This window comes from Monopterus albus, unplaced genomic scaffold (genome assembly GCF_001952655.1).
Source record: "Monopterus albus unplaced genomic scaffold, M_albus_1.0 scaffold432.1, whole genome shotgun sequence".
In the NCBI taxonomy this organism is placed as follows: domain Eukaryota; kingdom Metazoa; phylum Chordata; class Actinopteri; order Synbranchiformes; family Synbranchidae; genus Monopterus; species Monopterus albus.
In genome coordinates this window covers 372224-399370 of record NW_018128312.1, presented here as the reverse complement: position 1 = coordinate 399370, position 27147 = coordinate 372224, and the positions used below count along the sequence as shown (strand labels likewise).

The following is a 27147-nucleotide window of genomic DNA, read 5'->3' as shown; positions in this document are numbered from 1 at the left end:
CCGTGCACATTGTCTACTTCCCTGCCAGTTCTTTCTAGACTCTAGCCCTATTCTATGCCTACCTATTATTTGTCGTATATATATATATTTTGCTCACGCTTTTCTTCCCAGCTCCGTTCCTGCCTTGTGCCCCGTGTATTGTCTTCCCAGCCGCTATCGCTCCTTCGGACCACGGACCTCCACTACTCCACATCACTCCACCACGCAGGTCGATGCACAGTCTTTCATTAACTGTTACTCTGACTTTGTCCCCTCAGCAACCAACCACCACGACCAGTCCAGGAGTGAATCCTAGCGTCCGCAGCCCGGCCTCTTCCTTATCAACCCACCACTAACTGTATGTTTTCCAGGACTGCCGCTCGACACCCGGTTCTGCTCCATATTCCTTCACCTGGTTGTACACATATTTTCACTGTAAATAAATAGAGCACTTCTTGCACCGAAGTCAGCTACCTGGGTCCGTCATTTTTTACTCGCTCACCTCCCTACCAGAGCGTTTCTAACACAAGGTGCTGGAGACTGGCTAGGCCACTCCATGACCTTAATGTGCTTCTTCTTTAGCCATGCCTTTGTTGCCTTGGCAGTATGTTTTAGGGTCACTATCATGCTGGAAGAGACATCCACGACCCATCTTCAGTGTCCTGGCTGGAGGAAGGAGGTTCTCATCCAAGATTTTAACAATACATGGCCCCATCCATTGGCCCCTCAATGTGGCAAACTCGGCCTGTACCTTTAGCAGAGAAACAGCTGCAAAGCATAATGTTCCCACCTCTGTGTTTGACTGTAGGGATGGTGTTCTTAGAGTCATACTCAGCATTTTTCTTCCTCCAAACACGGCAAGTCAAGTTGATGCACAGCTCTCTGTATATTGCTCCCAGTTGAGTTGAGCTCAACTGACCTGGGTTTTCAAAGACAAATGCCAGTGTTTTTACTTAGAACATGCTGCTGTTCACTGTTTTCAGAGTTAGCACGTCTGTAAGGCCTGTGTGTGTTCAGTGGTATAAGAAACTTGGGGATACACTGCCGCCATAACTGTCTGGAGTCTGTTCATTCATCAGTGAATACAGTCAAACATAACTTTATATGTTACTTGGAGACAAACTGAGGAGCCCAGTTGAAAGTGCTGATATTGGACTTTCACACTGTAATTCTTGTGCAAGGTCTATGTGAAAGGTCAGTTGAGCTCAACTGGGAGCAATATACACCAAGCTGTGCAAAACGTTGTGCAATATTTTATGACCAATTCAAAGATCCGGGTCATCGAGTGTGATAAGAGTGTCCGCAATGTACTACACTGTTGCATCAACTTCACAACTGCTTCACAAATACAAAAAGTGGGTGGGTGCAGGTTTCACAGGGATCAAGGTTAGTGAAGTCAGTTCGCTGACATGGCAGATTGCATGTTCAGCTCTGTATCAGAACACTGAGTCCAAGAACTAATTGATCATCTTCATCTTCAACAGGTCACTGGAGCTGTGTGAAGTCCCCTCCTGCTTCAAACGCTCCACCATCATTCCAGTCTCCAAGAAAACCTCCATCAGTGGACTGAACGACTACAGACCTGTCTCCCTGACATCTGTAGTTATAAAGTCCTTTGAAAGACCCACCTGAAGGACACTGTAGACCCCCTGCTAGAGCCCCTACATTTCGCCTACCAGGCAAACAGGTCAGTGGACGATGCAGTGAACATGGCACTGCATTACATCCTGCAACACCTCGACTCCCCAGGGACCAATGCACAGGTTAAGGTTAAACATCACAGTTCATTGCTTTCTATTAACTGCCTGCATGTGTGTGGAAGTGATCACGCTTTGGCTCTCCCACATAACAACACTAACATTTAGCTTAACAAATTCACTTGTTTCAGATTTCATTGAAGTCCAGCTTTCCCTGGCTACACACCAATGCGTTTGTGTGACTGCTCTCAGGCTCCCAATGGTTCACTGCAGGCCCACAACATACTGGCCTGGGCTGCACCAGTATTAAGCCAATAACAACCTCTTACCACACATAGTATCCAATTTTAGCTCATGATGTGTTTTTTGCTTTGCTGGCCACACCCACATCAACCACCAAATGTAAAATTTTAAGTTTCTCTCACACAACTCTTCTCCAGTACACCATGTTTCATTTATCAGACATTTTGGCTACATGTCCCTGATCAAGACAGGACAGCTGCAGACATCTGGTGAATCACACATGGTGTCGTGGAGAAGAGCTGAACTCTGACAGAGGCTGAAGATGAAATGTCTCACGATGTACAGCACAGTGTCTGCTGCCGTGGAGCAACAGGTCTGTCACCATGGTGACGCCAGCCAAGCAGATACAGGAGGAGGAGGAGAGGGCGCATCTGTTTCCACATCCCTGAACAGCAGGTCAGGACCAACCAAACACTACATGCAGACACAGGTGTACTGCAGAGGAGGAACAAGGCAACGTGGACTCTGTGTCCGTCTAAAGGAAGCACATGGAGTCACCTCATGAAAAAAAGCTGAGTGGTTCTTTGTTTCTGACTGGACATGAAAATCTGAGCTGTGTTTCTCCACCTTCACCAATCATCTGACAGGAACTGTGGAAAAGCGTTCTGAAGTTCACTGGCTTCAAATGGCTCAGCCTCCACTGACACACTGCTATTAATCCTTTCATTTTTCTAACAGCCCAAATGCTCTTGCAAAATCATCAGCCATTCCTCTCACTGGTCATGTGAACGTGCAATGCAAAAATGCACATCATCCACACTGCTGGAGGAGCCATGGGACAATTTCATGCTCTTTCTCAATCTCTGATAAACAGGGAAAGTCTTTTTCCTCCTTTATAAAGCCAGTGCTGGGAGCTGCAGCTGCCGTTAGCCACCAGGGTGCTGATAAGGGAAACCTGCTCTGGCCTTTTGGATTACGACCTGCTACAGACAAGCTGATTAGCTACGCGGCTTGCATGAAAGTTAGCACTAATTAGACAACCAGGCAAGCGTGTTGGTTTACTATTAGCTTTATTAATACTACCGTGAAGTAATGCAGACCGTGATTCAGATCTGTGCATTGCTTCCCTCTGTTATGAAGATCAGATGTGTGCAATAGTCAGGAAACTTCCAAGATGTCTGCTAAAAGTAGTGATACAACAGCAACAGGAAGGGATTTGATTCATTTTGTCCTGCTGATGAGGGGAAGATTTGGTGCGGTGATGCTCCTGCCAGGTGAACATTCTAAAGATGTCACCTCAGAAATTGTAAGGAGCATTTTCCCCTTTTGGACTATACTAGTCCTTAAATAGTGCATTTGTTGGAGAATATTTTCAGGTGTGGATTAATGCATATTTGTAGCTCTGTTGGATATTTATAGAAGCAGGATAGTGAATGCTGACTTTAAACTGCATCCACCTTAATGAACGTGCAAAGATGCGCTTTATGAACAACAATGGATGTCAGAAGCAGAATAGACTACATTGGGCTTTAAGTATAAAGGCAGTGCATCTTTTTAGGATCAGTTTTTGTTGATCTTGCTTTCGCTGACAAGAAGAAAAATATAGACTATCACTAACCTGATTCTCTAACTGGAAACTACTTGTCTCTGTCTGCTGTGGTGGGGGCTCAGATTGTCCACAACATTCTTGCAGAGTCAGCTGTGGGAGCGGTAACCCCAGAAATTGAGCTCCCCACAGCCTGCACGCACAAATGCACGAATACACAAGCACACACACAGACAGACAAATACACCGTCTGACTACGATAGGGGTGAGCAGCGTTTGATGAGGCACGCTGCCATGGAAACTAGCCAGGAAGCTACGAGCGGTGTGTGTGTGAGAGTCAGGGTCTTTGAGAGGATTGGACAGAGATAGTAGCTCAGGAGACACACTCACACAGCAGCGCCTGTACACGAGAAAAAATGGATCCAGAACTCGCTTCACAACACCTGGACCAATACCACACCGTCTTTATTAAACCACAGATGTATTCTCGATCTGCCACCTGTGTCGGCTATGTAGGTCAACAGCACACACAGTGGTGACCAGCACGTCGAAGGTTATGGAAGCATGCTTCAGTGTAGATTAGTAATATGCTTTGTTTGAATGGACAGAAGAAATATCTTGCAAAACCAAAACTGAGAGCACATCAGAATGCACAGCTGAAGTGTCAGTCAGAGGAGGACAACGTGTCCCCTGTGTGATCTGGATGAGGTTGATCAAGACTCATTTCATATTCTGTTTTCTACTGAATCATGACTGTCAAGTTAAGCTTGTCCTGAGAATGACCTGACAGATGACAGATGTTATGGAAGCACATGGCCTTTGACCTAGTTGTTGTTTAAGCTCCAACACATTTAAGATTTTTTCATTATTTCAAAACCAGTTTTGATGCTATTTAGGTTCTGCACTAGTCATCCAGTGTTTACAGAACTTCCCAGCAGTACTCTAACACACTGTCTTATTTGGTCAGGCACCATTGAGCTCCATATACTAGAGTCCTTACATCTTTTGTCTTTCTGGGCTTAAGCTTTCACCAATGGCTGAACTCACCACTGCAAAACCTCCCAGCAGTCCACAAACACCCTGAGCCTTTTGCTCAGACACTTCTGACCTCTATTTTTTTGGATCATTTTGAGGCTTGACTTTGGATGTTAGGCTCCAAACTTCTCTAGGCCTCATAAAAATCCAGCCTCAGAAATACCAACCAGTCCTGTAATGGCATTTTTCTATCAGCGTGGTTCAGCGTGCCTTTATCATGCGGAGCCAGGCGGGTACGGGTTGGCCCCCGTTTCTAACAGCAGGGGATATAATGCTGACTCGGACTCAGTCACGTTCCTTCAAGACACGTGACTGGCTGAAATGTCTTTATATTTGGCTTTCACTTTTGATTTGTAATTTCACTGCATGGAGTCTCTCACTTGGCTCGACAGAACAAAAGCGTCATAACGTGCCCAGCTACTATTTTTTCTTTGAGATTTTGACTTTTTGAGTGCTGTCTGCAGGGAAAGTTGGGAGCACATTTGCAGGACATGGTGGGCAAGTGGAAAGTAACGAGTAAAAACTTCTAAGGTTGTGGGTTTGATCCTCAGGCAACTTGTTACACTCTGATGTTCTACACCCAGAGAAAAACTCCACATCTCTCAGAAACAAGGGAAGCACTGCTGGGGAGATGGCACAAGGAGCTAAGAGGAAGATAGCTTTAATGTCATAGGTTTGATCCCCTTGAGAGAGAGTCAACACCCAAGATATAGAGCTGGAGTGTCTCTGTTCAAATTGACCTCCAGAGAGACAGAAGCAGGGCTTATGTTATAAAGAAAGATCATGATTAACATTATCAAGAGTCAGTAGAACAAGTAGAAACCAGACCGAGCTATTAGATAAACAGCTGCAGGCCATTCCTCATCATGAAAGTAAACAACTCAGTTAGAGCTTTTGGCAGTAGAGCAGAGACACATCAAGTACAGTACAAGCTCTTGCTCACCACTGATAGTTTGTAGCTGCTTCTAATCAAGAACATGCCTGATAAGATGTTGCAAATGGCCCTGCTATGGTCAGCCCTTGGTGGTACTACTGTGACAGGCTCAAGGGACTTTCCCAAACCTTTCTGTTTTTGTGAATTGATTTGCAAAGATAGACAGCCAATCAGAGCGGTCTCTCTCACCGATGGGGTCAGCCGCCGATTCAACATGCTGAATCGACTGAAAAGCCACGAACAGGATCCGACGAGTGCCAACAGTGCAGGACACACTGAGAAGACGAGGGCAATAGATGCTCACTGACGGCCAACCATCAGCTAGGTGTATCGTGGGCCTTAGTTACCTACATGATAAGAAATAAGCTGCGGCTCTATTTAGTCTGTGCTTTATTTTATTGCTATTTATCTTATTTATTGCTCTTGATAGTATGAAGTATGGAGCTGCAAACCGAATCTTGTACTTGTGCAATGACAATAAAGACATTCTTGCCTTGGTAGATATGAGGGCAGCGAAGGACACATAGCAAATGTGTAGTCATTAACTGCTTTGACATCAGTCAACCCGTACAACCACTGAGTGGCCTCCATTCTAAACATAAAATCTTATTTCACGTTCAGCTTATTTGGTCGTTTGTTGATACTGATGGAGTGTCTTTGCTTCAGCAGTATTTTGCTTGTACTTGTATTGAAGTTCCTCATGTGTAAAGCAAACATGAGCGCTGCACGTTACAGACAGCTTTCCATATAATGCAGGGAAGGTGTGTCTAAGCCAGAAGCTCAAAGTCCATCTCTGAAGTTATGACTGGATGACTAGAATACAGCTCATGTCGAGATAAGCTGTCTCTGTCCACCTCTACACACACACACACACACACACATGGCAGGCCAGTGATTTACAGTAGGGCTAGTTTGACCAGGGTACAAGGCAGCAATGGCAAATCAAATCAAGCAGAGGAACACAACTGTGTTAAAGACAGTGGTGCACCCACACTAATGAGATATGGAGCAAAGAATAACAAGAACAAAGAAAGATGGTGAATCCGTGAATCTTACTTCTGTCCTCCTCTGTTTGCTTTAGCCACTCAGAGAGAGGAGAAACTGCATTACAGTAAGCCTTCAGGCAGAGATCAGCATCTCCAGTCACTAATGCTGCTGCTCAGCAGACATGTAGGAAGTCACACTACATTATGTGCACCGTTACCTTGGCCTTGTCTGAGCACCACAGGACAGAGAGTCTGAGGAGGAGGTTTGTGTTTGTTGGGGCAGATACCAAACTGTATAGCTCATGTACATTTAGTGCAATTAAACTCAGCTGTCGCCAGTTAAAGTACCAGCTTTGAGCATAAGAGACTGGTTTTACAGACAGATTCCCTTCTTAAGTAAGAACAAGTCTGAGTAGTGTAGCTGCAATGGGTTTTTGGAGCTGTTCATCCTAAATATGAAGTGACATAAACACTGCCAGTTTATTAGGAACACCTAGCTCAAACTAAGTCAGTCACAGCTGTCACCTGTGCTCACTTTAATGTCAACGCCATCGCATTTCAAGTATCAGTGTTGCAGTGCAACAGGGAGTGTGAACATGCACTCGCTGGTTTAGAGGTAAACGCATGCTGACCACAGGTAAAGGGGCAAAGACATCACATTTCTGCAGGCTTGTGTCTTACTGTTCAACCAGACTATGGGCATGGGAAGCTCTGGGTTACCGCACAGCAGAGTATTATTTGCTATCCTAAACAGATACTGGGACACTCACGCTGACATAATGCACCAGGTTCTCCCGCTCGTTGACTTTGTAGGTCTCCACACCGTACTCTCTGGCCAGTCGGAAGATGCGGTTCTGGGTTGGTCCAATGTAAGCCCCGCCCAGATCAACCCACTTTGTCTCCTTGTTCTGAAAAAGACAGAACACATGTTGAAACATAAAAACAGAGAAAATTTACATTACAGATAAAGTTGAAGGGTTTTAAGATCTGTTCTTGTGTTTCATGCTGTTGGCGGAGTCTGTTTTTTACACTTGTCATTTCCAGAATCTAGCAGCTCAGTTTGAACAACAGCTGTTTAGCGGGTGTTAGCCAACAGCCTTCTACACACTAACAAACACACATGGATGAATCCTGTTTATGACCTACAAGCAGGTGTTGTCCTCACGGCTCCTCTGGTCTTACCTGCACAGTGAAGGTGCGACCACCGACCCGATCCCTGGCCTCCAGCACTACAGGGCTCAGTCCACTGGCCTTGAGCAGCTTTGCTGCACACAAGCCTGCAGGCAGACAGAAACACTGAGAGGTGAGTAAGGACATGATTCGCTTTCTGCCTGTACATAGGCAACATTACACTTGATTACTGCTTGTGCATGATTATCAAGTGCTGGTGTATAATGTGTAATGGAAATGTGAAATATGTGTGAGGCTGCAGCTGAGGCGCTTCTCCATTCTTTAGTTTTAATTCCCTCTGTAGTGTTTGCACAGCGACGGGACACAGGGTTAGGTATTAGATGGTCTGTTGACCCTTATGATGGTGCCACACCTTTCATTGTGTCTTTATGAGGACCTCTTGATTAGCTTACTTTCAAACTGAGCTGATGATGTAGATCAAAATTAGATTTTTGAATAGAAGCAAACCCAGTCAAATGTATTTATAAGCACATTAAAAAAAACAACATTAGTTGTCCAAAGTGCTGCTCAGAGAATGACTCTAGCAAAAGATAACAACATATAGCGCACATATAACAGTAGGGCAAGATAAAAACACATACAAGCTTCTTGGTTTGAAGTGTTGCTGCAGATCTAATACAGAGGGGTAGACCATTCCATAATTAGGGAGCAGCTGTTTCAAAGCCACAGTCCCCTTTCATTTTAAATCTCGATCTAGGAACATCTAGAAACACACGAATGCTCTGACAAATATGATGGGGCTAGTCAATTTAATGATTTTAAAAATGCACAATAAAAGCTTAAATTCATTTCGATATTTTGATAGGAAGCCAGTGAAGAAACTCCCTTCAAAACCCTGGCTGCAGTGTTTTGAACTAACCACAGCCGTGAAGTAGGGACTGACTTAAGCCAAAATATAAAGGCCTTGCAGTAACCAAGCCAAGATGCAACAAAGGCACGAGTCGCCTTTTCAAATATTCTGTTCCAGTCAGCTTTCTGTCTGTTTGAAATGTTCCTTGATGCTTTTATACTCTATAGCTTTTTCTTGTACACAGGTCTTATGTGAAAAACAGGCGAGAGAAGGATTAACTAGCCTTTCAGATGAGTTGAGAGAGCTGTGGGAAAGATGGGAGAGCTGGGAAGGATGGAATCTAGGAGAGAAACATGGCTGAGCCGCTATCATGTGAGGGAGCCCAGAGGGCAGAGCCAGCACTTTAGCACCACTTTCTCTCTCTCACACACACACACACACTATACTGACTGGTGAATGACCAACCAACAGCACCAATTTCTCATACACAGACTGATCCCTGGCATAACTTGAACTCAGTAAGGTGTAACATATAGTAAATGCAACACAAAATCAGGCCGTAGCTTGTAACACAAAACCAAGCAGCTCCGCGCCAGCAGGCGCCCCATCCTGGCCCCTACCCTCCCCACCTCCCCATCTTCACCTCCTTGCTCTCTCCTTCCAAATCCTGCTAAGCACTGCTGAGGATGGCCATGTTTATATTAGCTGAAACAGTTTGTCCTGTATTACTCAACCTCAGCCTTCCCTCCTGGTACAAACACACCCAGCCTGTCAGTCTTTGGGGAAGCATTAGCTCCGACCAGAAGAGGATCACAAATCTTCCTCTGTTAAATTGATGCTATTGCCTGTGCTCATCTCAAAAGGTCAGTCTCTGAAAATAAAGAGCCTCTGTCTGCATCTCTTGTTTGTGCCCACAGCAATCACTGCAAACAGTAGCCTCCCGTTGAGATACTGTTTTAATCAGGAAGGCTGTCTTTACAAACCTTTCTACGAGGTAACAGTAATGTGTGTATCATTATGTTGTTTTCTCAGATGGAGTTGAGTCACAGGCTCCTTCCTGTACAGTACATGAAGCTGCTGCATGATGTGCAGCGTCTGAAGCTCAGACACAAAGAATCAGCGCACATACGTGAACACAGTATAAACCTGTTTGGAGGTTTAATGTACCGCAGGCTCGTTAGTTCCTCTAATTTTTCTCCTGTAAATACAACTCTTGTCACCTAGTCTCCAGTGTTGTTTCATCCTCTCTTCTGATTCCCCACCACTGCTCTGCTCGTCTTCACCTTGAGGCTCTGGTCGACCTAATTATCTGGTCTCTCTCAAATGCTTGAAAGTAAATAAAACTGACTGTGTGTATTTTGGTTTTTTTGGGCCTTAGTCTTGAATGTAAACTTCAAAAAACCTTGTTTGCCCTGAAGGTACTCGGCAGCCATGAGCGAGTTTCTGGAGCTTTTTGTGCAGATCTGTGCACTGAACTACCAGCAAGCTACTGCGAAGTGCAGCTAAAGTACTAGATTAGTTACATGCAGTTCTCTGCTCCCTGGTTTCTAGATACACACACATTGTATACAAAGGCACTTTGTTTCTGCCAAGTGACTCCATTTTAACAATTAACTGTTGTCAAGGAAACAGTCTTTGTCTCTTTTTCCAACACAGAGCACAGAGGATGAAAAGGAGTGTGTGTGTGTGTGTGTGTACTTGTATGGCCAGCAGTGTGAGGGCTGGTCTGAATTTTAAACCATGGGAGTGAGGATATTTTGGCTGGTCCTCAATTTCTCAAGACACCTTTAAAGGGTTGTTTGATGATCAAGACTTGGTTTTAGGCTAAAGGTCAGAATAAGGTTTAGATTAGGTGTTAGGGTTGTGGTTAGGCATGTAAGGAACATCCTCACAACGATGGGTTTACAAATGTGTATGTGGGTGAAATCCCCCCCAGTCTCCCACTGTCTCTGAATCTCTGATTATATCATTTAACATGAATACATATAGCTCCACAAACCTCCCAGGCACTCAAACACAACGCACATATGGTATATGGAGAGAAAATAGTCTCAGCAAATACAAAGCAGAATTACAAATGTGTGTTTTTGATGTGAGGGGAATTCAAAGTGTTCACGAGAACATTGTTTCTTTGAAAAACATCCTGCGCTTCTAAATATTTATAATAAAATCTGTTAAATGTATTTACAGAATGTAAAATGCGTGCACTGTGTGTTCAGACATCTGTCTATCAGAGCCAGCGTTAAGCTTTTCAGCGGTTTGTGCTCCAGTAGCTTCTCTGTGGGACCAGACTCACTAGCTAGATTATGCTCCCCATGTTAGAAGTTTTAGAAATCTAAATTTATCAATGTGCATTTGACAGTAGCTGCTCCGTCTTCTCAAAGGATCCTGCGCGATGCCCAGCTGCCAAACACATTTTATTTCTTTTGAAAAACTACTCGTGTGTGTGTGTGTGCATCTCAAAGTGTTCATTTCACAAGAACACAAACAACAAATCCAATAGCAGCTCAGTGACAAGTGAGCCATTTGAATCGGGGCCCTAAATGGGTCCGTATTGATCCACAGACAGAGACATTTACTAGACCACCTCATGTTCTCAGCAGGGAGACACTGATTGGCTGTTTTTGGGGCAGCACGCTGAGCAGCGTTATTGACATGCACTTACATGAAATTGAAATTCAGGCAGGAATAGCAGATGGGATAATAATCAGAGAAACTTCTATCTCTGAGCGCTGTCATGGAACAAGCACACGTGCTATCATAGTCGAGCTCCCCACATATGTTTGCACTTTAATTTCACAGATCTCATCTTCCACCTGTAATCTTAGATTGAAATATTTCAGCGGCTCTCTGCTCCCAGTGTTGAGACAGAGTTCTGAAACACGAATGACAACACTGACAAGCTCCAGGAACCTTCTCACCATCAGATGGCCTGAGACAATCTCAAACACTGACCTGTGGGCTGGGACAAGACAAACTCTGACTGAAGTAGGAATCAAGAAAAGGATGTGGGGATGGATAGGACACACACTTGGGAAGTCCCCCTCAAACATCACAAGACAGGGAGTGGGAAAGACCGAGACAGTGGCGCGGAGGTGGAAGCAGCTGGTGTGGCCTGGGCACAGCTGAAGAGGATCTCCCAGGACCCAGTGCACTGGAGGAACGTCGCCACAGCCCCGTGTTCCAACCAGGAATTCAGAAGGCGCTTTGTGAAGGTTTTGTATGGCGCCAGGCTTGTAGTTATCTAACTCTCTGCAGAGAAGCAAATATATCCTTCTCCCAGAGTGTCAAACTGTTCCTCTTGATGCTACGTCTCAGGACAGCCATTATCAGCTGCGGCTTGTAATGAATCATTTCAGTGTCGTAATCAAACTAATTAAACACAACTATCATGCTGCCTGGCAAATCGTTTTACCTGACAAACACTGGGGAGAAAAGGAAGCACCTGACTCAGCTCTCACACTTCAACAAAGATGGCGATGAGGACCTTTCCATTTGTGCAAATACCCATTGACCGCATGCGCTTTTCACAGTCAGTCTTGTCATTTCTAAGATTAACACAGCTGAGATTACAGCCACACACAAGGCAAACACAGAGGCACATAGAAAATGACATATGGTAACACACATGAGCCGGTCCTGTGTCTGGCAGCTCAGCCAACAGCTGCTAATGTTTGCACAGCTGGACGGAGAAAGTGAAGCTCGGGGTTCACGCAGTCTTAGCAGCTTTCAGATATGATGTGAAGTCCGACACTATGTCGGACAGTGCCGAGGGCTCGGGGTCCTGCAGCTGCTGTGGCTTTCAAAGAGGAAGAAGACGTGAGGAGTGAAGTTAAGACAGGATTCAAGAAAACGACTGCTAATCTTTTCTGTGAATGTACAGCTCAGCTCACACACATTACAGCTGTTATCCAGCTCCCTAAATACCAGCACTCCTCTATGTACACAAACAATGGAGCACATCAGGCTCACTGGCGCTAACACATGGACGCACAGACACACACATTGTCTTCAGCGATTTACCAAAGACACAAAACCAAGCTGAGAAGAACTGCTTGTCCGTATCCAGAAAATTCACCGAAGCTAAAGTCACATGTTCAGCATTGTGGCTGTTGCTGTCTAAAAGCTTCTCCACTCCTCTGTCCTGCTGTGGCTACAGACATGTCTGTCCTAACCATGACCCCTCCCCCCACTGTTGAGCCATGACATTTAGGCCCGTGCACATAAGGCTTATGGGAAATGTCTGTTACAGGCCAATAAACACCAGAAATATTCAACAAACTATGATTTTACATCGTTATCTACACGCGCAAAGCGAGGGCCTTGAACTCAGACATCTGCTCCACAAAGCTGGTGCAGCGTTCAGTAATGTGAAAATGCCCTGAACAGGACCGAGCCTCAGTGTCTGTGGAGCACCATGTACATTTCTAGTCATTTAACTTGACTGCCGCCTTCTCTGAGCATAGGCCTGTGACGATGAGGAATGTAGCTGAGTTTCCAGGCCGAGGGCACTTCGTCCAACGCCCACTGCACAGCTGAATGGGGAGAAGTGCACTGGACTGAACTTTTGCATCCTCTGTTTGAACTTTTCTGTCCTCTCTGAATTTCACAACCACCTCAAGGTCCCCATTTCCTCTACTTACCAATACACTCACTTCTCCTTTCACTCTTATGTTTCTGTTTCGTTCCTCGTTTGATTCCCAGTTTGCCTGATCACATCTGGTCACAGCTGCTAAGACAACCAGAGTGGGTGCTTCCCTCCTTCTAGTCTCTGTTATTCCTGTTTTCCACTCCTCCTCTGCTGCTGGTCTGACAACAGGCTGTCACAGATGGTTAATGTTTTCTCAGACAGTGCCGGCTGCTCTTTCGGGCCACAGTCCTGCTGGTGGGTGGGCGGGTGGCCGGTGGGAAAATGACTATTGCATTTGCAGGCAAAAGGAGCAACACACATCTCAGGAGAGAGGGTGACAGAGACACAAGGAGTAAGGAGGCAAAAAGAGCATTTCCTCTCCCTCTGGTTTCATCTGTCCTCTGATTGGACAGTGATTGTTATATGTGGACCTCATTGCGAGCCAGTAAAGGGCAGCGGTATAAACAAAAGGTGTAATTACAAAACACTAATGTGACACCAGGGAAGAGAGGCAGGGTGGGAGGAAGGTGTTATTACATTACTGTTCTTCTGTAGCCTTTGTTTTGCCTGTTTGACTGGTATCTGAACTGACACCAACCTAAATCCCTCACAGTCTGATGTGCAGGCAGGCGAATGAAGTGTCACGTCTTGGCGGTCAGGCAGGGGGAACAGAGAGGACAGAGTTCAGTCACCGTCAGGCCACAAGAAGAAGCCTGAGTCCTGGCCTGTCCCAGCAGCTTCAGATGACGTTCAACAGCAGAAACACAAGGAGCAGTCAGCAGCAGGGATCAACATCTCCAATCTCATCCTCTTATTATTCTACTCATTGTTATTTGATTGTCTTAGCCGGCTCATATTAGTTTCTTTATTTGTAAACTACTAGTGAGTCATCATCAGTGATCTGTGCAGTGTTGCCATGTCTGACAATGCACAATAACAGCCTGTGTTGCAGACGTGGGAAAGGAAAAGCAGACTGCTAAACTAAAACAGTTCTGCTTGGAATCTTCCCATTCCCCCTTCCACAGGAAACACTCTTACATAACAGCACGGCCTGTTTATCAGGAAGCTGCAGAAACTCTGGCAAAGCACAAGAAGGACTTTCTCCTTGAATGTTTAATGTTGTCATCAGACCAGGTGTAGTTTTCACATGCAGGCAGGTGGACTCTCCTTGACATCACACCTCCTCTCTCACGGACAAAATCAAACAGCTTTTCTGACACGCGCATTTGAAATGAAACAGGTGAACAGCAGCCTAATCGATGTGCCATACGAAGTGTGTGCTCTGGCTGATTAGCTGTTACTCAACAGGCGCTGCTGCGGAGATCCAGCCTCACGGAAGAGAAACTGGGATGGCACATCCTGAAGAAGAGAATCCGGCATCTGCCAAACATAAGCCTCTCTGGTTCTCCGCTGACAACAAAATCTGACCCGGACAGCGGCTGTGCCACTTCCAGACAACACACAAGCCGTTTTGTGCAACAGTTGTCACCTAGACAAAGCGCATCAGCACCACGGGCGGAGCGATGGTCGGGACTCCGTCCATGTACACAGCCTGCCTCCACCACAACACCCTGCAAACCAAAAATCATGTTTTCTGAGGTCGCGCTCACCTGATATGCCTCCGCCGACCACTATAACATCGTAGGTGTTTCTGGGTGCAGTCATGGTGCCGTCCTCTCTGTCTCCCTCGCTGCCGCTCGACGCAAGGCGCCCGGAGGAGCGCATCTGTATTAAAAGCGGCTGCAGGCAACTCCCTCCGGGCTCCGCCCACCGATAGTAGAGCAGCGCACTGTTTGTGGACAGGGAGGATAGGGGGTGTCGCGGAGCTGCAGAGCACGTTTTGCCCCATTTATGTGCATATTTAGTTTAGGACACGGACTTCGCACCGAGGTCCTCTCCTATCACGGGGCTGTTGGCTACATGTATGAAAGGGCTGCGATCAACTGCTGCAAAGCTTTTATCTGATGGTATGATACTGTCAAGATTAACCTGCAAATAAAGCACTTTGATCTCTGACAAATAAATCCATCAGAAACTCTGGCTCCAAGTAGCTTTAGAATAAAGACTGGTGAAAGCGCGCTCAGTGCCAGGCACTAGTTCAGGAAACACACCCTCTGCTGTCTGATACAGGTGGTGAAGGAAGCTTCAAACTGATCGATTTGATCGTGTCTACACAACAGTACATGCACCTCCACAGTCTCACAGGCTTTGCACTTGTTATTGTTCAGTACAGTCTCCCCCAGGGCACGGCCAGGCTTGACTTTCTTTAGTTTGTGTTGCCCTCTTGTGGGTGGTTGTTACAATAAAACGGCTTCAGGTGCAGAATCACACAGTTTGTAGCTGTTGGCTCAGCTGATTAATAACCAAAACATTTGTTTGGATACCACCTGGTTCCACAGAAATATTATCTGTCTGGTTCTTTTGCTTCTGGACTTCACAGCTTATCTGGACTAATAGAAGGTGGACTCAGGGATGTGACAGGTTGACACGAAGACAAGAGCCCCATGAGTGAGTTAGTCCGAATCCCCATTTGATAAAATGTATGGAGTAAGACAGTACCGTCCCATGTTAGGGGAAAATGGAAGTGATTCCATATACTGAGTCACCAGGACAGAACAATTCTGTAGACAAGTCCTACTTGTTCTTGGTTGTTTGTCCTGTTTCTGGAGCTGCTTTAGCTGTGCATCTTCAGCACGTGACAAGGTGTATCTGTGGAGGCTGACAACAGGAACAGGTCTGAGTCTGAGAGACAGTTGAGGGAATAAAACGTACATGCACAAAGATCAGAGAACAACTGAGACATGGAGAACAAAGCAGAGCGCTCAGTGTCATGAGTGTGGACAAAGTACCTGCAGCACAGACTGCACTCCTCTCCTCTCAGGTTCATCTTCAGCTTGTGCTTCTGAGTTTAATTTAAACCCAGCTCCAGGTGTGCGAGGTATGGCCTGTCAGCAGAGGGCAGCAGCAGCCTGGCATGACTCCACTCATGCAAATTTCACAGACAGACTCATAAATAGTCCAACTTTAAACGTCTTGCACAAAAGTCTGTTTCCTGATATATTTAAAGTAGGGCAGTTTTTTTCTGGGACCAGTGTTTTCTCTGGGTAAATAACTAAAAACTCTGTGGCGTCGTAAGAACAGCAGCAAGGAGCTGCAGCTGGTTCCACAGAAGAGGTGATAACACTCATTGTGGGAGAATCAGGAAAAGCATTTTTAGAAGCTAAGTGGCTCACAATTATGCATTTGCTTGATCATATCTGAAAAGCAACTGTACTTGTTATTTATCTTGACCTATTGCCCCCAAAGTTTGGAAACAACAGCCTTACCTGTTCTGTAAAAGGATTTGTTGTATCCACATTTTTGACTTTTCCATAAATCAGATTTTGTTAGACAACCTTATGTCTAACTGTTGATTTGGTTAATCTAATTCTAATTATAGGCTAAAGTCACAAACCCTTTTATTTGAACCATTTCACCTCCCTAACACAAACGTATTTATTGTAAATCAAAGCTGCTCTGGAGGTGTTTATAATTTGTCCATTTATTTATGAATACTTATTGTGCTAATGTTTTCCCTGTATGCTCAGCTTCTTCTTCTTGGTCTCTTGGGTTCAAACGTTTTATGCTATCAAGTCAAGTCAAATTTATTTATATAGCCCAATGTCACAAATCACAAATTTGCCTCAAAGGGCTTTAGCATCTGCCCCTAAACCCTCTGATCGGAAAACAACAAACTCCCAAAAAGCCTTTAATGAGGAAGAAAACAAAAGAGCCCTGAAGAAGAGCAACAGAGGAGGGATCCTCCTACAGCTTCCATGTCATGTAATGTTCATCAGATCAAGCAGATCCCTTCCAAAATGACAGCTTCTTTAGAATAAAACTCCCTCTTTGTTTTCCACACTGAGCTGTGGTGTAGAGATTGTAACAGAAAGAGGGAATTTAAAAAGTCTCTGACTTCAGATAAACACTGAGCTCATTCTTTAAACAGCCGCTATGAACAGGTGATTCTTTCAGCTGATCATAGCTTTAGGACGGACTTGACAAACTGAAACTGCCTGCAGTGCGTCACACTCCAGCAGCACTGTCATTATTGTATTCATACTAAGTAAAGCATGATCACAAACTTGAGCTTCTGACAAATGTGAAGTCAGTCATGGAGATCAGTCATGGCTGTTGTCTGTGTTTCACATCTGGCATTTTATTAGCGTGCTAAACACAGATGTGAATGTCTCTTCTTAACAAGGAGGCAGCCACAGGGTGGTGCAATCCAAATAAAATGCCATGTCTGCTGTGTGGGCTGTAAAGAGAGCACAAATTCACACCTGGAAATCAGATAAAAAAAAAGAAACTACATTTGATGACTGATATTTTTGCTTCTTTAATTAGCAAGTCTGGACCAAACCACCGCCCTCATGCGTCTCTTCTAGGCCATAGTGCACCGAGCATCACTTTGACAGCCACTATCTGGCCTCTCTGTCAGTGGTTCCCCAAATAATTATACCTTCTGCTTTGTGTCACAAAATGCCTCCTCACCACTGATGTGTGTGTGTGTGTGTGTGCATGTGTGTGTGCTTTGATGGAAGAGAGACGCACTGAGAGAAGACAGCATGGACAAGCAGATTAATCTCCAGAGTTGAATGGAAAACAGTTTTATTGGGCTGCATTGTCAGCTGTAGTCGGGACTGAACAGCAGACTATGCTGTTTCACAGCAACGACATCTGTACAGGGTGTACACAGAGTACTGTATGTATGACAACCACACAGAGGCACTGAGCTCTTTGCTGAACACTGTCACACTTTCATCAAAGCTCTGGAAATGATTTTTAATGACCCACATAGGAAGATTCCGTTTTTTTTCTCTCAGAGTCAAAGCACAGGGTCTGCAACGTTCCTGGAGCCATGGGTGGATAAAACTAAACAGGCCAACTGGGCACAGGCCTAGGGGCCCAAGGGTTTAGGGGGCCCTGGCCTAGAGTCAGTTTGAAGGCCCTGTCAGCAATTCTTCAGAGAGACACCAATCAACCACAAATTGACTTATATTAACCAGAAAGAGACACAAAACTACTACAGAGGGATGCAAAATGGCCACAAAGATTCAAAACAGCTACAAAGGGAAGCAAAATGATAACGAGACACAAAACTGCTACAAAGAGATACAGGATGACTTCAAAGATACACAAAAGAACTAAAAAAGGTGCAAAATGACTACAGAGATACCAAACAAAATAAAATCTCAACAAAGAAACACAAAAGGACTACAGACCGACACAAAACAGCTACGAATGGACTCGAAACAACTACAGAGAGAGAGAGAAAATTCAGCTGCTGCTGCACTGCTTGCAGGCGTTTTGTGTCTTTTTCAGTGTGCACATTTTGCTCCTTTGTAGGAGGAGTGGGGGCCCCTTACATGCCTCTGCCCACAGGTCAGTTATCTCACAGCCCGCCTATGCCCAGAGCTGATGTGAGTCTTGCCCTTGAATGCCTCCTCCATCACTGGCATGGCTGCTAACAAAACACTCAGCCACCCTGCAAAGCTCCAGTTTTATTGTCTGTTTCTCAGTTTTTATTATTTTTAAATTATGTTCACCTTCATTGTACCAGAGGCTGGATTTCAGTAAATGTTACAAGATGAGCTGCTGATCTAGTTTTTGCCCTCAGAGAGACTTGATGGGTTCATATCTCCATTTTCTGATGGCATTATATTATTATTTTATCTTAAATCTATCTCTGGAGGCAGTGAAACTAACACTGTGACTTTTAACCTCTACTGAAATTCTAAACACGAATTCATGAAATCAATCCACATTTCTGATACTTTTATGGCTGGTCACTGTATTCACCTTCTGTGCCTTTGTCTATATATAGTATCCAATTACTGATCATTTCATACCGTTGCTGCTGATATTACTGATTGCACTGAAATATTTTACTCTGAAAAGGTTTATACAGTTTATACACAACTTGAAATTTCAAATTCAAACCACATCAAGTGAAACAGATGGATTTCAGATGGAAGTGAAATACCGTACGTCAATGTTATAAATTCAATGGGTTCAAGATGACACATTTAGTACCTGTTAAAGAAAAAGATAAGGTATTCAGTTGCTTATACAGTTGAAGTTATTATGGGCATTCTTGACGTCCATAAAACCCCCATAGCTTGTTTGAGTTCGTATGTGCTGAAATGTTAGTGGTGTGAGAAAAGTGGAGTACTTTGACAGAAGAAATCCCACTTGGAAACCCAGATAAACTGACCACCAGCAGTGAAGGGCAGCGACGTTTGACCCCGGGCCACAGAGGATGAATTACATGACAGCGACGCTCTCATCATAATGGACGATGAGGATATGTATGCAGGCTTTACGGACATATGCAGAGCAACCAATGTTTTGATAAGAGTGTTTCCTCTGAGTCAAAACTTTGGACATGTCATGACATGCGGAAGCAGCTGTTTCATACAGTAAATGTGGCGTGATAGTAGCTACAGTTTCAATAATGATGACAGGAACATCACAGAGATTCAAACAGAAGAGATTACATTTAAAATGAACACTGACGGTCTTGACAGGCCACCGACACACCATCACCCAGAGGCTGGACGGCCCTCTCTACTCGCTCTTCATTCATCCTCAGAGCTTCTTTTACGCTGTCTGCCTTTACCGTTTTATTATTCATCCAAGGAGCTGTTGTCATTGGCCAGTCTGCAGGGAGTGTGTAAAATGTTGAGCAAACAAGCACAGCACGGGCGCTCCTCTATAAATCCACCATGTCTGCACACATATGGGTCCACTCATCAAGCCTCGTCCTTTCCCAAGCTGCTTTTTAACGAGGCGTGTTGTTTTGTTCAGATGCAGTTTTTATAGAGCTGGCCTGTTACAAATATTTGTAATGAGCTCTCATTCTGTGGTTTGTGAGCGTGTGTGTTATGAATTAGGAGGCCTGTAATGAGTGCAGTGTGTTTTCACACTCAGGAGGGTCTCCAACTGTCCCATGGGAGCAGCTGTTTGGTCTTGTGTGCTGGAATAATATACTTGGTATGATTTGTACTGGATGAATGCACATAATAGAGAGGGTATAGTATATTCAGTCCAGTCCCAAGGGCCACAGGTCAGTTTTAAGGCCTATGTGAAGGTGGTATGATTGCTCCAAACTAGCACTCCAAAGATAACAAGAAGCATCTCGAGTGTCCTTTGGGCCAATTTTCGGATCCAATCATCAACCAAAATGCTTTGGACAGCTTTAAATTAGGGCCTGAGGCCAAGAAAAATGCCGGTTCTTGAGTGTTCTGAAGGTTTGGGAGGGTGCTCCTCCCTGCTCAGCTGCACTCCTCACAGTTGCAGGCTAGGATGTATCTGTAAGTGGCTGTGATGCGAGTCCCGCCAGCACAGCGCAGCCTCACCGCCTTCAGCTTGGAGGTGTGCGGTCGGCAGCACGAGCAGGTGCTTTTGAAGGGCTGTTTGAGCACAGAGCTGAAGGAGATGAGGGGGTCAGAGCGGGTCGTGTGGCTGCAGTGGCCCTCGCAGCGCGCCAGCAACACCATCTGGAACACAGCATGCACAAACAGCACAGTTAAGAAAGCACAGATAAGTCATTCACACTGGTTTTTTGTGACCTTCAGCCTCTGTCAGGGATGAGAACAAGGTTCTCTGGGTACAATGAGGCGGTGTTTGTCTGTTTGGGCTCAGAATGTCTTCTAAGTCTCCCAGACTCAGCCTTGCACCTGCAGAACTAGAGATAGCAACAAGGTTAGTCAAACATTCCTTCACCTGCTGCAGAGCCCAGGGGCACACGGGGTTTATATCTGAAGGTTGCAGTTTCCATCCAGAGTCACAGCGTAGCAAACAAAACAATGGTATCAGACTTTGTCCAAGTCTGACTAGTGACACACATACTGTAGATGCACATACAGAGCACTGGCCTTATTAGTGTTGTGACCATCCAACTGGCATTCCTCTGTGGGTCACCACATTCCTGCCGCCTCCCTAAACAGACTCCTGTGTCATGTCCTTCGGTCAGCTGCTGTGTGTCGCCACCCTTGTACCCACTTTAACAAAAGCCTGTCTGGGGCCACACACACACACACACACGCACACACATCAGGAGTGTTGTCGCCACTTTAAGACCATTTGTCTTTGTCATAGCTGAGGATCAAGCTGTCAACCAGCGACAATTCCTCTTCTGTGACACCCTTCTCCTCTCTGTCGGCACCTTTCCTGCTCCTCCATTCATTCATGAGCAGTTCAATAAGAAACAGCTGACACCGTGGATGGTCATCCACATTTTCATATACATGTATTTACAAGGCTAGTGGAGTCATGCAAAGTAGGATGTGGTGGAGAAAGCTGGGGATGCAGTGGAACATTATAGCACAGTAGAATATAATGTGTCAGGTAAACAGGTTTACTGGGAAACGTGTTCAGTTTCTGTGTAGAAAATGTTAAGTGAGTGGCATGTGGAGCACCACCAAGGCCTGCGGGGCACAAAACTGTCCTGTTGAATGTATATATATATATAAATCCACAGAAACTTAAAAAGGGGCCACACGAATCAAATCAAATCTAATTGTATTTGTATAGCACCAAATCACAACAAAGTCATCTCAGGACACATTACAAAGTAAGGTCTAGACCTTACTGTTATCATTATTATTACAGAGGGAAAACCCAACAAATCCCCCTTGAGCAAGCACTTGGTGACAGTGGGGAGGAAAAACTCCCTTTAACGGAAGAAACCTCCGAAGAAGACCTTATTATCCCTACAGACTGTGGTAAACAACATCCAGTCACTGAACTTAAAAGCTTGTTTCTCCTGCAACTAATGGCTGAGGAGAGATTTTGTTTTGTTTTTTTGCTAATATGTCTTAGTTTAAATTTATTTAGAAATATGTTGCACACAAGGACAATATAAACAAAACTAATTAAACCAGATACATGACAGTGCCAGATAATTAGCTAATAATGCGGCTCCCACCTTAACTGCTATTTTAACTTTGTTGGTGCAAAGACCTTAACACATTTGTAACTAATCAGTGTTTCATAATATTTAGAACTGCTGTGACATAAACCTGTCATTATCCTATAGAAAACTCCAGTAATTTAGTGCTGTACTTCCAAAAAGGTGCATGGGTATTTAGACTGTTCAAAGCTGAAGAATCAAATACCCTGACCTAGGCCCCAGTTTGGGTCAAGTTCTCAGTCCTACACTTCCCATAATTCCACTCCCACAACCCCCTCACCTCTTAAAGGCTCCCACCTCTTCAGATTGTAATGCAGCCTGAATATTAAAAACTTTAAGTCTCATCTCCTGTTTGACCTTGAGTTTGACCTTTTAGATCCACAGAAACACTTGTGTTTTCATGTCATATTCAATTTGTACATAAGAAAGGCTGGACATAGTGGAATGATAAATGTGACAAATGGTTTGTATCTGTACAAACTAAATGCGTCAAGGGGCAGTGGAAACAGAGAATAAATCATGACATATATAAAGCATGTGATTAAAACGTCCACTAAACAGACCAAAACAGATCTGTGTGGCATGTTGAGAACACTCACCTGCCTCAGATTTATTCATGAAATAAACATGAGAGTGTTTGAGCTGTGACTGACTCATCTTCTTCTGCAATGGTTTAATTGCACCTGACTGGAAAATTCATGCCACTAGCTGTTTATGTCAATGAGCCAACTCCTAATATTTACATGACAGTGAATGGAAATGTCCATTCATTTATGTTTTCTTTTCACAATGTTCTCAAAATCTGTGCTGCCCACATGCAGACGTAGACAGTGAGCGAGTCAGGGTGCAGGGGGTGTTCAGCAAGAACCTTTACAGACTGAGGTGTAACACAGTTGCTCAGGCAGGTTTCCTGTAATCTGCCCAGCTCATGCTCCTGCGTCGCCGGAGCTGAGCTGTGGTTTGGTCACCTGCTCTATGCACTAAGAGTCAGAATCTCCCAAAAACCCACACTACAAGAACAGCAGCGCTGGTGCACAACTCAAGGGAAGTGAGACAATTGACAGCCCCCTTCCACAATAACATTCACATGTTTGCAGTGATTCAGTGGATCACCAGTCTATACATAAAGTTGTGTGACACTTCAGACAAAGAAATGTGCACCATGCCTCCACATCATTCGGTTATGATTTCTCTCCTGTCAGCCCCTGGCAGAGACAGGAGAGAGCAGGCACAACGTCTCTGCAGCGCGGCCCATGTCCAGCACCACGCGCACACATGCACACTCCCTAAAAAACAAAGCGTGACTCATCTAAATAACCGTAAGATGGAGATAAAGTGGAAGAAGGAAAGTGACACTGGGTGTTGAGGGGCAACAAGAGCAATACTAGTAGAAAGAGAAAACTGTGATAAACGACAGTGGGAGGAACAAACTGTTTCTCTGATATCTGTACCAAATTAGTTCATCTGTTGGATGGGCTGCTCATGTTACCTTAAAAAACTGAGTGGGAGACCACAGAGAAGCAGAGCGGCTTACAATGCATGCTTGGTTCTTTTTCTGCCTTACCTTGGAGTTGCACTTATAAATCGGGTGTGTGATGGTCTCCACAAAGTGGTGCCTCATGCAGCGCTGTGGGTCAGACTCTCCCAGGTGTGGGTGTCCATTATCACTCGCTATGTTGCTGTTGGTTGACTGGACCAAGCCCAGCAGAGGGAAGCACATCAGGACCAGCAGCAGGCCAGAGGAGGAGCCCACAGCGATTGAAGGTTTCATGATCAGGCTACCGTGATGCTCGTGATCCTCACTGGATGTCCGAGATGTCACAATATCAGCGTTATCCCTGTGTTTCCTTCTGTTTCTCCTCACACACTTCTTTCCGTCTCCCACCCGAGCTGTATTTCAGGGTCTCACCAAGGGGGCTGTCTTTGTCTCTGACGTCTTCCTGCTAGTACAGTAGAGGTTCAAGGTCAGCTACCTGTAGGGAGGAAAGTAGTAGGAGGGCTGCTTTGTTGGGTTGCTCCATTCCCTGCTGTCTGGATCCACCACAGTCTGGAAGAAGAAGTCAAACAGCAAGGCTTCAGTGGAAACAGGAACAGATAAAGGCAAGAAAAGAAACAATACTGTGTGTGTAAGCAGCATGTTTTGTCTATCAGTCCAGGGGAGCTTCTGTAAGAGCTGCAGAAAGGATCAGACACTGCCCTGTAGTGGATGAAGCTACCTCCAGACAGCCTCTCGCCGAGCCAGGTGTAGTGATTGACTGTGTGTAGGACACCAGACTTGGCTGCCTACTTCGTCTCCCCTGTACTCCCACACACCGCACACACACACGCACACACACACACATAGGTCCCGGTGCTTTTATTACAAAGCAGAAACCGAAGCCATGCACAAACAGTCCACAGCCGGGCCCTGTCCTCTCCCACAGAATGACTTTTTAATACAAATCACTCACAACGAGACCGCAGACCCTCTGCCAGTCCTGCACTACATTTTCATATGTATTTATGTAGTTCATTTTCCCCACCTTCATGGTTTTATTGTCCTCCTGACAATGGGGTTTGTGTTCAGAGGAAGCTTGGTGCTGGCTGAGGCTGGTGTGCTAATAACCACCGTGTTATGAATTATTGAACGGTGTGCACACATGTGGGGTCATAGAGTGAGAAAGACGCATAGTGTCTGAGTTTTAAGAATTATCATACTGTTACTGCTGTTACCCTGGTCTGCATAGAAATACGTGTTAACGGCTCATTATGCTGAGATGTGCCTTAATGCATATTCATTATGAGCCTTGTCTTGAGGAGCCTGGCTGCTGTACTGGTTTGAAATTCATTACTTAGTCTGTGCATAAAGTCCTTCCCAAGTCCTTAAGTTTGATTTTTGCCTGTGTATTAAGGACAAAACCGTGGAGTTTATGCATGGAGCTGCTGAAGCTACACCACAGCTGGCAGGCACCTTCTTAAAACTGTAACAACTTTGATCCTTTTTTTCTTTTAACACCAATGCTGCCCCCTGTTCTTTGTGCCCACAATAATTAATAGTCATTTTATATGCCAACAGACTTACTAGCTTGTTTTGTTATAAAACAGTCAATTCTCTGTGTAGGGCCCAGAGTAAAACAGTGAATGTCTTAAACGGGGCCCACTGAGGCTGAATATGAACCCAGGTCTGTGTGAAGTCAGTAGCCTTGTCTTTAGTTACTGTGTCAGTAACCGTCCACTGGAGCATAATTAAAACAGAGGAAATAAACAAAACTTGTCTCTCTATTGAAGCTCCCACATTAGTACCCATCTTCATTGTGTTCAGCTCTGTTTTTCTCCATCTGAATTGAAATTACAGAATGCATCAAGTTCACTCGAAACCTTCGTGTGCCCCCTCCCCCATGCCCCCATCTTCAACCGCCCCATTCCAATCCATGTTTTTCTTTCTAAAGGGAATCATTTAACCTTAAAATTCCTCTTGAGAAAAACAGAAGTATCATTTGGCCTGTTAAAATAAATACTCCCTGAGATGTTTCGCTGGGCTGTCGAACATGTGCTGCAGGGTTTACATAGCAGATGGCGTGGTCTTCTCAGAGTAGCAGGCTACAGCCAGCACCCATCAGCACCTGCAGCCCTGCCAGCCACATTACAATAGCCACTGTTATCCCCTTGTCTGCCGCTGGTATCACAATCAGCATCATTAGTGTGCTTGTCTTGGTCAGTACACACACTCATGTTATATAAGAAAGAGTCAGAGTGAAGGCTATAAGATAATTAAATGTAATCAGTGAAATTTCACTTTCAAGACACAATGCACTGGGTAGAGGAACATCATACAGATGAGCCAAAATTCAGTAAGACTCATGCTGGTATGTTACTGAGCAAACAGAGTGGTTGTGATGGAGGAACTGGACAACAACCATTGCCTACCACCCTCTGTGCATTGTTCCCAGTGCAGTGCATACAGCAGACTATACCTGGCAGCTTCACTGGACCCAGAGAAGAACCGCATAACACTACCAGGGCCCTGGTTTTCTGCAACACAGCTCTATATACAGTGGCAAGAAAAAGTATGTGAACCTTTTGAAATTTCATGGTTTTCTGCATTAATTTGTCATAAAATGTGACCTGATCTTCATCTACCAACTGCCAAATATAATGTGCCTAAAATAACAACACAAAAAAAATTCTGAACTTTCATTTCTTTATTGAGAACAACCATAAAAACCTCATAGTGCTAGTGGAAAAAGTATGTGAACCCTTGAGTTAATGAGCTCAAAAGAAGCTAATTGGAGTCAGGTGTTAGCATACCTGGAGTCTTGTTAAGAAAATGAGTTTGGAGGTGTGGACTAGACCTACTTTGACTGATAAAAACCATTCAAACCTTTTGAGTTTGCTCCACACAAGAAGAATATGCTTATGTGAGCCATGCCTCACCAAAAATACCTTTCAGAAGATCTACGATCCGGAATTGTTGATTTACATAAAGCTGGAAAGGGTTATAAAGTGATTTCGAAGACTAAAAATTCACCAGTCTACAGTTAGGCAAACGATCTACAAATGGAGACACTTTGGGACTGTGGCTAATCTACCAAGAAGTGGGCGCACAGTCAAAATGACCCCAAGAGCACAACAAAGACTTATTGCTGCGGTAAAGAAACAACCTCGAGTGACAGCCAAAGATTTGAAGGCATCATTGGAACTGGATAACATCTATGTTCATGAGTCTACAGTACGTAAAACACCGAACAAGTAGGGTGTCTATGGCACGATACCATGAAGGAAGCCGCTGCTTACTAAAAAGAACATTGCTGCACGCCTGAAGTTTGGGAAAGAGCACTTTGACACTCCACAGCGGTATTGGCAAAATGTTTTGTAGACTGATGAAAATAAGACTGAACTACCGTATATGGAAAGAACACGCAGCACTACATCTGGTGTAAAAAGTGCACTGCATATCATCATGAAAACATCATCCCAACATTAAAGTATGGTAGAGAAAACCTCATGATTTGGGCCTGCTTTGCTGCATCAGGGCCTGGCCAGCTGGCAATCATTGAGGGGAAAATGAATTCCCGAGTGTATCAAAAATTTTTCAGGATAATGTGAGAATGTCTGTACATCAGCTGAACCTCTGTAGAGGTTCGGTGATGAAACAGGACAATGACCCAAAACACCGGAGCA

General features: G+C 44.7%; 2 protein-coding genes across 4 annotated transcripts in view; both read right to left on the bottom strand.

Annotated features, from left to right (window-relative positions):
- Positions 1-7166: 7166 nt before the first annotated feature.
- On the bottom strand, positions 7167-14857 carry mao (monoamine oxidase). The gene is made up of 3 exons (XM_020586963.1): positions 14642-14857; positions 7603-7697; positions 7167-7328 (listed from the first exon to the last, which is right to left on the bottom strand). The coding sequence occupies exons 1-3, from the start codon at positions 14754-14756 to the stop codon at positions 7167-7169; spliced, it is 372 nt and encodes a 123-aa protein (XP_020442619.1). The 5' UTR covers positions 14757-14857.
- Positions 14858-17651: 2794 nt separating this feature from the next.
- ndp (norrin cystine knot growth factor NDP) overlaps positions 17652-27147 on the bottom strand; it is a 22009-nt gene continuing 12513 nt past the window's right edge. For 2 of the 3 annotated variants that reach the window (XM_020586975.1, XM_020586976.1), the window contains 2 exons: positions 23552-24034; positions 17652-20572 (listed from right to left, as the gene is read on the bottom strand). In XM_020586975.1, coding sequence (XP_020442631.1) covers positions 20348-20572; positions 23552-23758 — 432 coding nt within the window. In that variant the 5' untranslated portion in view covers positions 23759-24034 and the 3' untranslated portion in view covers positions 17652-20347. The remainder of the gene's footprint in view (positions 20573-23551; positions 24035-27147) is intronic. The other variant, XR_002273705.1, reaches the window with a different exon arrangement.

Excerpts from the sequence above, each read along its gene's own strand:
- mao (XM_020586963.1), bottom strand. The coding sequence starts at position 14,756 with ATGCGCTCCTCCGGGCGCCTTGCGTCGAGCGGCAGCGAGGGAGACAGA. Across the intron at positions 7,698-14,641 it reads GGTCGGCGGAGGCATATCAG|GCTTGTGTGCAGCAAAGCTG; the intron begins GTGAGCGCGACC and ends GTCTGCCTGCAG. Across the intron at positions 7,329-7,602 it reads GTCGCACCTTCACTGTGCAG|AACAAGGAGACAAAGTGGGT; the intron begins GTAAGACCAGAG and ends TGTCTTTTTCAG.